Source organism: Dipodomys ordii, unplaced genomic scaffold, assembly GCF_000151885.1.
Source record: "Dipodomys ordii isolate 6190 unplaced genomic scaffold, Dord_2.0 Scaffold49, whole genome shotgun sequence".
NCBI classification, from domain to species: Eukaryota; Metazoa; Chordata; class Mammalia; order Rodentia; family Heteromyidae; genus Dipodomys; species Dipodomys ordii.
Window position 1 is genome coordinate 11,067,693 of NW_012267265.1, and position 13,973 is coordinate 11,081,665.

General features: G+C 37.5%; 1 protein-coding gene across 1 annotated transcript in view; it reads right to left on the reverse strand.

The window, feature by feature from the left end:
* The window catches only part of Lin54 (lin-54 DREAM MuvB core complex component), a 68,228-nt gene that overhangs the window by 41,253 nt on the left and 13,002 nt on the right, over positions 1 to 13,973 (reverse strand). Inside the window, exons 2-4 of the mRNA XM_013020109.1 lie at positions 11,573 to 12,288; positions 6,515 to 6,638; positions 576 to 718 (exon numbers count right to left, since the gene is read on the reverse strand). Coding sequence (XP_012875563.1) covers positions 576 to 718; positions 6,515 to 6,638; positions 11,573 to 12,256 — 951 coding nt within the window. The 5' untranslated portion in view covers positions 12,257 to 12,288. The remainder of the gene's footprint in view (positions 1 to 575; positions 719 to 6,514; positions 6,639 to 11,572; positions 12,289 to 13,973) is intronic.

The window sequence follows — 13,973 nt, forward strand, 5'->3', positions numbered from 1 at the left end:
TTCAGCTCAAGGCGAGCGCTCTACCACTTGAGCTACAGCGCCACTTCCGGTTTTCTGGTGGTTTATTGGAGATAGGAGTCTCACAGTCTCTCCTGCCCGGGCTGGCTTTGAACCTCGATCCTCAGATCTCAGCCTCCTGAGGAGCTAGGATTACAGGCATGAGCCACCAGTGCCCGGCTTCAATGGCAATTTCTAACACTGAGTTTTATAATGTAATTCAATCTCTATAAAAGCAAGTTACTTTAACATTTCATGTAATAGTCAGTATATATGCACTAGATATCACTATATATGTGCCTTACCCAAAGACAGTATTTTTGCATAAAACTACAAGTAACCTACATTCATATTTATATGGGCATGAAAAACATCTTAGCATGCAAAATGTTTACTGTTCTCATGTGTTTAAAAGTAATTTTTGTTGTTAAAATTCCTTGATTATAAAATAAACTCAAGATTCACTGAATGTGTATTACTTGCCTAGAAATATATGAAAACTAGAGTATCTTCATGACTAGTTAGAAAATAAAGGCATCAATCACAATATTTGTCTTTTTCTTTGTTTTGTTTTTTACCTTATTTGGCGATTTCAAAGGTGAGATGGCTATTTTATTTGGTGTCTGTGTTGTAGAATTTATAGTTGATCCAATAACACCACTCTCAGGTATTGTTATAGTCTTTGATGGAGTTCCAGGAGTAGATTGTGAAAGAACTCTACCTGAAAATGAGAAGCAGTACATCAGTTTGAATTTTTTAAATAATGGTATAAAAAACCAACAACAAAAAAAGTGATGATGATCTACACCACAGTACTTCAATGTGTGTTCATCATTTCTTAGGTATCAACATGAGACCTTAAACATTGAAGCAAGTCCCTAAAGAGCTGTGGTAAACCTAGACAGAAAGAAACAAAGCAAAGCTGTTTAGGAATATTTAATATCTGTTTATTGGGACAATTAAGCATGTGCCCTGATGACACAGTTTCTGAAAGTCAGTTGTAAAAGTTCAGTCTCTGTATTCTACAATGCTTTGACTGTCTATCTGAACTTAAATCATGAAAGGAAAAATTAAATCCTCACTTATGAAATAGCTATTAGATAGACCAACCTGAATATTGTCAGGTTACATACAGTCTGATTTCAGATTGCCAAAAGGGAGAAGGAAGAAAAAAACAAAACAAACAAACAAAAAACCCCTACAATTTCTTCTACCTATTCTGACCAGATTGTGTTCCCTACTGGACAATAACACTTCAGGTTTAACACCGAAAAACTGTAGTGTTAGTAGAAATGGCCTAGAGAATTAAAAGTCATGTTACAATAAGGCAAAAAATCAGGACATTTTATGCTAGGCAAGAACAGAATCTCCAAATTCTTGAAAGACTATATAACAGTTATTATGCTACTCAACAAATATTTTGTTTCTTCCCTACTCCAGGCACATGGTAGAACTTCCTATCCAACCCTCATTCCTCCTGTGTAGTTAAGAGTATATGACTATTTGTCGCTAGTGAGTTTTAAGTAAGTGATATGTCATTTCTGGGCCGGAATATTAACTTCTAAGCAAGGCTTCCCAATGTACTTCTCCTTTGCCACAAAGGAAGATGCTGGCTCCTTTGTTAACCATGATGAGAACAGTCTCCCTTTAAATCCGCCACAGACACAAATACTCATGAAGCATAAATAAAAATTTTAAACTTTTGTTCTTACATTTAGGAAATGATCTGGGTAGGACATTCAAGATTATAGTGACTGATCTAGGCTATCAGGTTGAGGAATTACAATCTATCACATTAAATGTTCAGAAACAAAAATTCAGCTTATCACCAAGACCTTCTAACAAACGTTTCCAATGAAGTGACTGTTATAGTACAAATATATTCCTAGTTACTGAGTAAACAGCTAGAGATGATGGAGAGAAGGACATGAAGGAAAGAAAAAGCGAGAGAATCCCTTTAAACAAAAATATGAGTACTAAGTAGCTTGAGTAATTTTTATCCTTGTCATTTTCTTACCAACAATGCCAAGTCAAGTTTTCACTTACTAATTTCAAAATTATTTTAAATACAATTTTCAAAATTTCTTTGCAGAATACAATTACATCAATTTTACTGATTCCTTAAGGGACTTGTTGAATGTACTGCTAGTGTTCTTTCGTTGCCTGGGCAGGGGGGTGTTGTTTAGGGTTAGGGTTTTAAAACCATATATAATCACAGTTAACTTCTTCTTTGTTGTTTTTTGCTGGTATGGGGTCTTGAACTCAGGGTCTCATGCTCCCATTTGGCTTTTTCACTGATTAGAGACCAAGATCTCAACAATTTGTCTAAATGGTCTGGATCCAAACTGAGTCTCAGATCTCAGCCTCCATATTCCAAGGATTACAGGTATGAGCCACCAGTGTTTTGCAAGACAGTTCTATACAAATGAAATGAACCTACATCAATTATTTCCAGAAAGTCAACCTAAACTGTTGAGTATCCCTAGCATATTTAGTCTCTTTTCCAAAGATATTACCAAACCTAAGCTTGAAGCCTCAACAGCTGGGCACAGTGGTATATGACTGTCATCCTAGCTATGTGAGAAGCATAAATAGGCAAATCACTGTCCAGGCTTGCAAAACATATACAATGGCCCTATTCAAAAAATAAAGAAGGCTAAAAGGACAGAGGTATGGTTCACGAGGTAAAGCACCTTCCTAGCAAGTACAAGGCCTTGAGTACAAATCCTAGTTTAAAAAAGCATTTGTGCTAGGTAGTAAAGACAGAATAAAAGAGAAATACAGAAATGTTATAAATATGGTACATACATACAATGTAATACCATTCTGCCTTAAAAAGAAATTCTAACATGCTAAGCATAGTGAAGACATGGCGAGCAAAATAAGTCAGTCATAAAAAAGTAAATACTAAAGAAAAAAAAAAGTAAATACTACATGATTCTACTTGTATGAGGCATATACAAATGGTCATATCTACAGAGAAAGTAGAATGATGGTTGCCAGGGTTGAAGACTAGGAAGGAACAGGAATTCATAGCATTTAATGACTACAAAGTTTCAGTCTACAGATGAAAAAAAAAAGTCTGAAGATGGACTGGAATGGCAACATACTGTAAAGCAGTGTGAATATACTTAATGCCACTCAGGAGAGAGAGAAAAAGAGAGAGAGAGAGAGAGAATGTGGGTGTGTGAGGGAGGGAGGGAGATATGCTGGGGATTGAACACTCAGAGCCTGGCACATGCTAAGCAAATACTCTACCATTGAGTTCCATCCCAGTCCTGAATGTTAACTGTAACCCCCACCCATTTTTTTTTTGGTTGTACTGGGGTTTGAACTCAGGATTTCATAATTGCTTGCTAAGTTCCCTAGCACCTAAGCCAATCCTTCAACCTTTGCTTTGGTTAGTTCCGAGACAAGATTTTACTTTTTGACTGCACTGGCATGGACTGTGATTCCCCTATTTATACTTCCCACTGTAGTTGGAGTGATAATTTAATCATTATGTTTAGGTTTTTGTTTTTTCTGTTGAATAGATCTCACAAACCTTTTTTTGTTTTATTCCAGCTGGTCTTGAAGTATGACCCTCCAATCTCAGCCTCCTTTAAATGCCAGTTTAAAAAAAATTAATTCCTGGGCAACATTGTCCAAAAAGAAATATACTCATCATCTGACATATATGTAGCTGTTACCCCACTGTACATCACTTGTTTGTTTGATTGGGTTTTTTTTGCCAGTCCTGGGGCTTGAACTCAGGACCTGGGCTCTGTTCCTGAGCCTTTCTATGTTCAAGGCTACCACTCTAACCTTTGAGCCACAGAGCCTCTTCCAGTTTTTTTGAGTAACTCACTGGTGATAAGAGTTTCAGACTTTCCTGCCCGAGCTGCCTGTGATCCACAATCCTCAGATCTCAGACTCCTGAGTACCTAAGATCATAGACATGAGCCATTGGTGCCCAGCTACACATCACTTTTGTAATATTTTTTTCTAAAGATTCACAAAAAAATTAATTCCTATGGCAAAAGTATTTATATGCCTGTATGAAAATAGAACAGTGAAACCTGTTAAAATTTTAGAAGGGATGAAGGAGACAGAGAGGGGTTTGATCAGGATACAATATAATAGATGGGTGATGTTACAATGAGATCCTTTCCACCCCATACAACTACTATTTATAAAAATCTTTTTAAAAAGTAACTTTTAAAGAACTAGATGAGCTAGGCGCCAATGGCTCACGTCTGTAATCCTAGCCACTGAGGAGACTGAGATCTGAGGATCACAGTTCAAAGCCAGCCTGGGCAAGGAAAATCTGTGAGACTCTGATCTCCAATAAACCACTAAAAAAACCGGAAGTAGCACTGTGGCTCAAGTGGTAGAGCGCTCACCTTGAGCTGAAGAGTGCAGGGACAGCTCCCAAGCCCAGAGTTCAAGCCCCACGACCAACTAAAAAAAAAAAAGAACTAGATGACAAGACAGGCACTAGTAACTCACACCTATAATCCTACCAACTCAGGAGGCTGAGAGCTGAGAATTGTGGTTCAGACAAAGTTGGGTAGATTCTTACCTCGAACTAACCAACAAAAAGCCAGACCTGAATACATGGCTCAAGTGGTAGAGTGCCAACCATGAACAAAAAGGCCTAAAGAGAGCATAAAGCCCAGAGTTCTAATACCAGTATCCATACAAAAATTAAAAAGAAAAAGAAAAAGACCTAGATAGTCAAGCAATGGTGGCTTATGCCTATAATACTACTTACTTAGGAGGCTGAGATCTGAGGGTTGCAGTTTAAAGCCACCTGGGCAGAAAAGTCCATGAGACTCATTTCTAATAAATTACCAAAAAAGTTAGAAGTAAAGCTGTGGCTCAAATGGTAGAATACTAGCGTTTAGCCAAAGCAGCTAAGGGACAGTGTCCAAGCCCCTCAGTTCAAGTCCTGGGACTGGAGGGATGGGGGAACTATCATCAAGAAAAGTTCTAGCTGGGCCAGTGGTTCATGCCTGTAATCCTAGCTACTAAGGAAGCTGAGATATGAGGAATGCCATTCAAAGCTAGTCTGGGCAGGAAACTCTGTAAAACCCTTATTTCCAACTAACCACCAGAAAACTGGAAGTGGCATTGTGGCTCAAGTAGTAGAGTGCTAGCCCTGAGCTGAAGAGCTGTGGGACAGAGCCCAAGCCCAGAGTTCAAGCCCCATGACTAACAAGAGAAAAGAAAAGGAAGGAAAAGAAGGAAGGAAGGAAGGAAGGAAGGAAGGAAGGAAGGAAGGAAGGAAGGAAGGAAGGAAGGAAGGAAGGAAGGAAGAAAGGAAGGAAGGAAGGAAGGAAGGAAGGGAGGGAGGAATGAAAGAAGGACAGAAAGAAAGAAAGAAAAGTTCTAAGGAAGGGGAATTGGGAAGAAAAAAGCTGAGAAAATAAGGGAAGAAGTGACACTATTCAAAAAGAAACGTACTCATTACCTGACTTATGTAACTGTAATCCTCTATATATCATCTTTACAGTAAAAATTAAAATAAAGAAAAAGAAAAAAATTCTAAGTGCAGTAGGAGAGACAGATAAGAAAACCAATATGTTGGACTGGGAAGGTGGCTCAGTGGTAGAGCGCTTGCCTTGCATGCCTGAGGCCCTGGGTTCTATTCCTCAGCACCACATAAGCAAAAAGAAAAAAAAAGCCAGAAATGGCGCTGTGGCTCAAGTGGTAGAGTGCTCACCTTGAGCTGAAGAGCTGAAGGACAAGTGCCCAGGCCCAGAGTTCAAGCCCCACAACTGACCAAAAAAAAAAGAAAAAGAAAAAATACCTACGATGCTAATAAAACAATGGCATTTGAACTTAATCCTAATGGACAGGAAAATTTTAAGCATACACATGGTAAAATCAGATTTACATTTTAGAAAAATTACTCCAAGTGGGTCATATTGGCTCTGACTACAATCCCAGAGGCAAAAAACTACAGCTTGAGGCCAGCCTTTGCAAAAAGTTAGTGAGACCTCATTGCAACAAACATCTGGACAAAATTCAAACAGAAATTATGTATAATATACTCTCATGAATATAATTTAAACCTATTATACTTAGTACACATAATCTGGAGATGAACTGCTTAAATTCAAATCCCAGCTCAGTCATTTACCAACTAAGTGCCTCCATTTTCACACTGGCAAAACCAGCACACACACACACAAAAAAATCCCACCTTTTAGGAATGCCAAAGAACTACTTAAGATATAATATGTAAAGATTTTAGAACGGCATACACTAAACACTATATAAACATAACCTAGTTTACTTAGGTTCAAGACTTTGCTGTTTTCATGGTAAAACCTAAGGAGACTATGGTAATGGAATGATTTTTCTATAAGGCATTCTGTTTGAAGCATTCCTTTAACAAGTTTAACATTTCTTAGTTTGGTCTTCAATAATAAGCTATCTTTGTTGTACTACACACTTTAAGATGGCAGGACTGCCACTTTTAAGCCTCAAGGAAGGTAAATGCATAGTATAACAAACTATAAAGAAATATAACCTGCAATGACCGGTGGTGATACTTGAGTTGTCTGTCCTGTAACTGCTTTACTATTAATTGGTTTTGCAAAGATCAGCTTTGTGATCACTGGACCAGAGGTTGGTGTTCGAGGCTTCTTAGCAATCTGAAAAATATAAATAACTTTGAAGACTATTTGTTATTTAAAATACCTAGTCATTCAAAACTAGACGAAAGATACATACATAGTAGTACTTGTGAAACCAGCTCATTTAACCAATTATATACATTTCTTAAGGCTAAAACTGTTTAAAATGCAGCCATTCATAAAATACCAATATGGTCATATCCATAAGCCCAAATATACCAATACCTTTGCGTTCTTACTATAAAATAGTCTCTTGGAAATATCTATGATGAAAACCAAATTATTATTAACAATTTAATACTGAACTATAAAAAAAAGACACAGCAATATTAGTCTTAAAAACAACTTATTAACAAAAAGATTGAGTTAGGAAAGCAACAGTACAAATGACAAAGTAATCAACACAGACATATGTGTGATTACACTGGCCCCTGATCCAAAATACCAGCATATTTTAAAACAGACTGTTGATGAGATTTTCACTGTTAGGTCTCTATTTCATAAGTAGATAAAGGAAGAACTGAATTGGTCAAATCCTATGTTAAAGAGACATATCTGATAGAACAATGACTATTCCGAAGTGGAGCTGTGGCGCAAGTGGTAGAGCATTAGCAAGAGTTCTGAAACATTATTTACTAAAATAATGTTTATTACTCTTTAAATTCCTTGAAAGAAGGGTCTATATTTCACTCCTCACCTATCTGAAGTTACATTTTGGCATATTAATAACCTGAACTAAAATTCATTTCAAGGCAATGAAAGCAGAAGTAACAAAGTCTCTATATTGAAATTATCACCACAAGCTTCTGAAAGACAAAAGCAGAAAATCACCTATCATAAAACTCATAGAATTATAATCTGTAAAGTACATGAAATGTTAACTTCCTCTTTTGACAGATATAAAAACTGAGACTTGGAAGTACTATTAATAACTCAAATTAATATTACCAAAATAATGACAGAAACATACCAAAACCTGTAAACAGACCACAAAGCTAAATACCAGTTCTATGTACACAAATTGTAAATTAGTAGATTAATTTGCACTCATATACATGATTTTCTTATACTCACATGATAAGATGTATATGAAACACAAAATGAGGGAGAGGGAAAAAGGAAGAAAAATGAGGGAGGGGTTAACAAGTTAGACAAGAAATGTACTCACTACCAGACAAGAAATGTACTCACTACCTTACTCATGTAACTGTAACCCCTCTGTATATCATCTTGACCATAAAATTAAAATAAAATAAACATAAGAATAACAATTATAGGGGCTGGGAAGGTGGCTCAGTGGTAGAGCGCTTGCCTTGCAAGCCTGAGGCCCTGGGTTCGATTCCTCAGCACCATATAAGCAAAAAGAAAAAAGCTGGAAGTGGCGCTGTGGCTCAAGTGGTAGAGCGCTAGCCTTGAGCTGAAGAGCTGAGGGACAGCCCAGGCCCAGAGTTCAGGCCCCACAACTGGACCAAAAAAAAAAAAAAAAAAAAAGAATAACAATTATAGAACAAAAGAAATACAAAACACTTTTTAAAGAGGAAATCCATAAAAAATTAAAAATACCCTGCTTACAAAACTATGACATACCAAAGTGAATTCAAAATTATACTTTGGACAGAGGATATAATCCAGAGATACATACATCCCAAATGTTTGTAACCTAAAACTCTAGTTGGAATTTCATCTATTTACATAGTATTAATGATGCTATGGTGTTATGCTTTTAGAAGTACATATATAGATAGAAAATACTTCCACTACAAAAAGAGCTTAAAGTATTTCTCCCTTTTAAATTGACTTTCATATTCATATTCTTTCCAAATACTTACCAAAATGGAAAAATATAAGAAAGAAACAAAAACACACATTAATTATTCAAATGAAGTCATACTGTCACTGAGGTTGAATTTCTTCAGTGGAATATTGTTGAAAATAACAACTGCTAGTTCCATTAAAGAACCAAAATTTTTGCATTAAGAATTCTAAGCCAAGCTGGGCGCTGGTGGCTCATGCCTGTAATTCTAGCTACTCAGGAGGCTGAGATCTGGGGATCCCGGTTCAAAGCCAGCCCAGGCAGGAAAGGACATGAGACTCTTATCTCCAATAAACCACCAGAAAACCGGAAGCGGCACTGTGGATCAAGTGGTAGAGTGTTATCCTTGAGCTGAAGAGCTGAGGGACAACACCCAGGCTGTTCAAGCCCCATAATAGACCAAAAAAAAAAAAAAAGAAAAGAAAAGGAATTCTAAACTACCTTAGAACAAAATTCCTTTACTAAATAAAACCAAGCATGAGGACCTTTTTTTTTTTTTTTGGGTCCGGTCGTGGGGCCTGAACTCTGGGCCTGGGCACTGTCCCTCAGATCTTCAGTTCAAGGCTAGCACTCTACCACTTGAGCCACAATGCCACTTCTGGCTTTTTTCTTATTGCTTATGTGCTGCTGAGGAATTGAACCCAGGGCCTCATGCATGCAAGGCAAGCGCTCTACCACTGAGCCACCTTCCCAGCCCATGAGGACCATTTTTAAACAAATTTATCTAGCCAGCAGATTAAGGAGGGGGAAAAAAAAAGAGAAATAAAGAAAGGGAGCTAAAAATGTCCTCAAATAATTTATGTAAATAAGTTTCAACACTATGCTGGATAGATTCAGGAGCTAGTAAAGCGTTATGTCCCAGTGATTCATTCATTATTTACTGTTCCTGAACACCAGGCACACAGAATATGAGTAAATATAAATATCCCTATATACTTTACTGCCTGTGGTATCAGCACCTCTTTCTATCACTTTTGAAAATGGGTCTATTTTCCAGTAGTCCTGCTGGCAATACCCCAACAATCTCAAACATTCTGATTAAAGAAAACAGGACTAGCCGGGCACTGGTGGCTCACACCTGTAATCCTAGCTACTCAGGAGGCTGAGATCTGAGGATCGAGGTTCAAAGCCAGCCCGGGCAGGAGAGACCGTGAGACTCCTATCTCCAATAAACCACCAGAAAACTGGAAGTGGCGCTGTAGCTCAAGTGATAGAGGGCTCGCCTTGAGCTGAAGAGCTGAGGGACAGCGCCCAGGCCCAGAGTTCAAGCCCCACGACCGACAAAAAAAAAAAAACACAAAAATAGGACTATCTAGGAAAACAACAAGAGAATATTATTCAGCCCGGTGCCGGTGGCTCATGCCTGTAATCCTAGCTACACAGGAGGCTGAGATCTGAGGATCGAGGTTCAAAGCCAGCCCAGGCAGGAAAGTCCGTGAAACTCTTATCTCCAATAAACCACTAGAAAATCGGAAGTGGCACTGTAGCTCAAGTGGTAGAGCTCTCGCCTTGAGCTGAAGAGCTGAGGGACAGCGCCCAGGCCCAGAGTTCAAGCCCCATGACCGACCAAAAAAAAAATCTTTTTTAATAAATAAAATCTGGTTTTATAAAAGTAACAACAATAAAAACAAGTCATAAGAATTCAACCCCACTCTTAGCTTTTATTGTCATTATGAAGAAAATCATAGTTGAAAACTAGTAGGTACAAATACACCTGTGATTGAAACTGTATATGTGTGTGTGTGTGTGTATACATATATATACACACACATACATATATACATATATATACACACACACATAAACACACACACACACAGTGATCTTAAAAGTGAAAAATAAGACATACTGATTCTGTTATCAGTTTCTTATGAACATGATTATTATCCACATTGCAGAAGCCAAATAAACTCTGACAAACCAGTGAAAATAAGATTCAAAAGTTCAGAAAAGATGCTTTATGAGGATAGGATATCTCATTCAATAGTTCCTCAGCAAAAAAAAGTGGGAAATAACAATGAAGGAGAAGAAACGTGACACGCTAACTGTGGCAGAACGAACATGGGAAAATTACAAAGTTTGAGAAAACTTACACAGTTCTTAAATGCAAAGTCCATGAAAAGTAAATTTTGAATTCTTGCCCCAAAAGTAACCAAAACACTTCTAAATATCAGCTGAGAAGGGACAATTCTCCCAAACTTTCCCACTTCTTTACACACTTCCTTTACTAACTTTAAATCTGCCTTACTTTCTTCAAAAGGAAACCTTTCTAACAGGAAATGCAGTCTTAAGTGAATTATTGTATTTCTAAGAGTTAGTGGTAGCCTAAAAAGGCCATTTGGGGCATGAAAAACTAGAAACTAATATATGCTCTTCAAAAGTTCTATCTAGAATCCTATTCACAGTAATAAGAGGTAGTATCATTTTTAAAGTGTTTTAAGAACTATACAGTATTATTTCTTTCTTCAATGTTCAAATATTCAAAAGGTCAAAACTTCAGAGACATAAGCTACCCTGCACAGGTGGCAGGATAGAATGGGGTAACTTATGGCTAGTTGGCTAGGCTTTGGAGAACAAGGCCTATGTGTCCCTGTCTCTTTCCATATTACAAACATGAGTGATAGCAATGGATGTGAAACTGTAAATCACACACACACACACACACACACAGAGGCTACCCCACCCCATCCCCACACACACGGGCTACCACACACTATTGCTGCTCCAGGGTTTCTCAGGGCAGCAATCTTGTGAGCCTTTGATCATGAGTTAATCAAAACAATTTTTTTTTGTCTGAACAATTTTATGGAGCAAATCTGACATTTTTATACCAGCAACTCATCCATGTAACCAAACTATCATTAAGAATAAATAAAAACACATTTTGAAACAACAAAAGGCTATAAATAAAATAAATTTGGAATTTAACCAAATTTTAGTTTTCTCTAGGTTCTCTGGGAAAAAAATTCCATAAGCATTAGGCATATCAGACTTGAGAACAAGAACAAATAAGCCACACTTAAAGCAACATTCAAAAGAATTCAGTAACAGCTATGCAATTAATAACACATCTATGAACTAGTTTAATTTTTAACATGCATTTTAATTAGTAAGCCCCCTCTTTTTTTTTTTTTTTTACCTGTACTGTTTTTAACTGTTGGGTCTGTAACACAGAGGGCTGAGTTGTAGTATTAATCAGTTGACTTCCTGGGGTCAATGCTGAGACACCAATGACAGGTTTCACATCTGGCCTCCCTCCAATGGTAACTACTTTAATTTGCTGCGGTGGTAACTTAGCATCTCCTGACTGGGACTGAGTTGTAACTTTCTGAGCCTGGGGTAGTTGGCTATGGGGTAGTGCTAAAACAATTGGTGAACCAGACTTGCCCAAAGTTGTTAAAATTAACTTCTGTCCATCTGGTTTAAGGGTCTGATTGCCAAGTTTAAGATCAGATGACTGTGATACTTTGTTTAAAATAATCTGATTGGCTGATATAGTCACAGGAGTCTGAGCACCAAGTTTTTGAAGGCCACTTGGAAAAGCTGGTTTCACTGTGGTATTAGAATCTGCTTTAGTAATTGTGGTATTCACTGCAACTTGGTTAGTGTGGTTACTGTACACTGTGATTGATTCCGTGGAAATGGGCGTGGCTGCAGAGTCACCAGTAGAATGTATGTTGACAATTTCTTCCAGTTCTGTCTCCATAGGAATTGGGGATGAAACAATAACAGCCTCAATACTATCATCATCCACTAAAGTTATACCAGTGTCCATTATCTCCTCTGGAAGCAAACTATTCACCTCAGCTGGCACCACCTCCATGATCGTTCTCCTGCTACAAAGGTGATCAGGTGCTGTAATAAAAGTTGAAAATGAGTAAATTACTAGTTTTCAAAACAGATTTAGGAGAAAAAAAATCCAGAAAAATTCAAATAACAAAATAACCATTTTTAAAGGTGAAATCCAATTAAATGAAAGATATTCCTGGTGCTTATTTAGTTTAACCCCATTTTTAACTAATTCTTAGCTTCAAGAATCTAAAGTAAGCCATATGGAATGCAAAACCAGAAGCAAACATTCTTATGTATCATTTTCAACTCAAAGGCAACATCACATTCAGACAACAATGTTACAAAATCATTCCCAATTCTTTTCCATTGCCCTATCACAAAATCTTTTGGTCTATTGTTAGCCTGATCATCTTATTTCTTTCCAATGTTTCTCTCATTACAAGACTTGAAAACTGTCAAATTACACAAAGAAGGATTTAAATATCAACATCTAAGAAAATAACTTTAAATCTCCAATAATCCGCCGGGCACCAGTGGCTCATGCCTGTAAACCTAGCTACTCAGGCTGAGATCTGAGGATCGAGGTTCAAAACCAACCAGACAGGAAAATCGATGAGATTCTTATCTCAAATTAACTACCAGAAAACCATAAGTGATGCTGTGGCTCAAAGCGTACTAGTCTTGCGCAAAATGAGTGCAGGGACAGCGCCTAGGCCCTTTGTTCAAGCCACACAACCAATCCCGCCACCCAAAAAAAAATCAATTACAGTCAAGCCCCAATGAATCACACTTGTCATACTAGCTACTCAGAAGGCTGAGATCTGAGGACTATGATTAGAAGCCAGTAGGCAGGAAAGTCTGTAAGACTCATCTCCAATTAACCATAAAAAGCCAGAAGTGGAACTGTGACTCAATTGGTAGAGCGCTAGCCTTGAGCAAAAGAGCCCAGGGATAGCACCCAGGCTTCCAGTTCATACTCCACCATGCAAAGTGTTACAAGAGGAACTATTTAAGAAGTGTACAGCCAATCCCCTTGAATAAAATAATTATTTGACTTTTAGCCAAAAGTCATATAGGACGTCCAGTAAAGGAGTGAGTTCCATTGTCTTCATGTATTACAGTACATCACGTTCCTGATAGACTAAATAGCAGTAACATGTTACTGATCAGAGAACATCAAAGGTCCACAAGAACCTAATCAGCAACTTTTTCTTTTCTTCCTCTCCCAGCTCCACCCCCACATATAGACAGATTGCCTCAAACTCATCTTTCTTTCTCAGTCTCCTGAGTGCTGGAATTACAGCACTACCATTCTAATATTCAAAGTAACACTTATGAGTAACAAAGTATGCTTATTAACATTGGTAAATACTGTGATTATCACCAATGCTGAGCAGTTACTAACTACATTCTGTAGCATTGATGGCATAACTTAATCCTCATGACAATCCATTCTCATCTCCATTTTATGATGAAAACTTTAAAAAGGTTAAATAATAATTTGCCTAAGGTCATAGAGCTAGGAACGGTCAAATAGTTGGTTTGAGCCATGATTCAAATTCAGGTTTTCAAACCAAAGTTTACCATTTTAATTACGAATCATATTATTTTAAATTCTTACCACTTACCACTAGTGTTCCAAAGTGGGGGAAAAAATTATAATTAACTAATTATCCTGAAATCCCATCCTATACAACTACTGACCATCTCTAGTTTGGCCTTTTTTTTGGGGGGGGTCCGGTCATGGG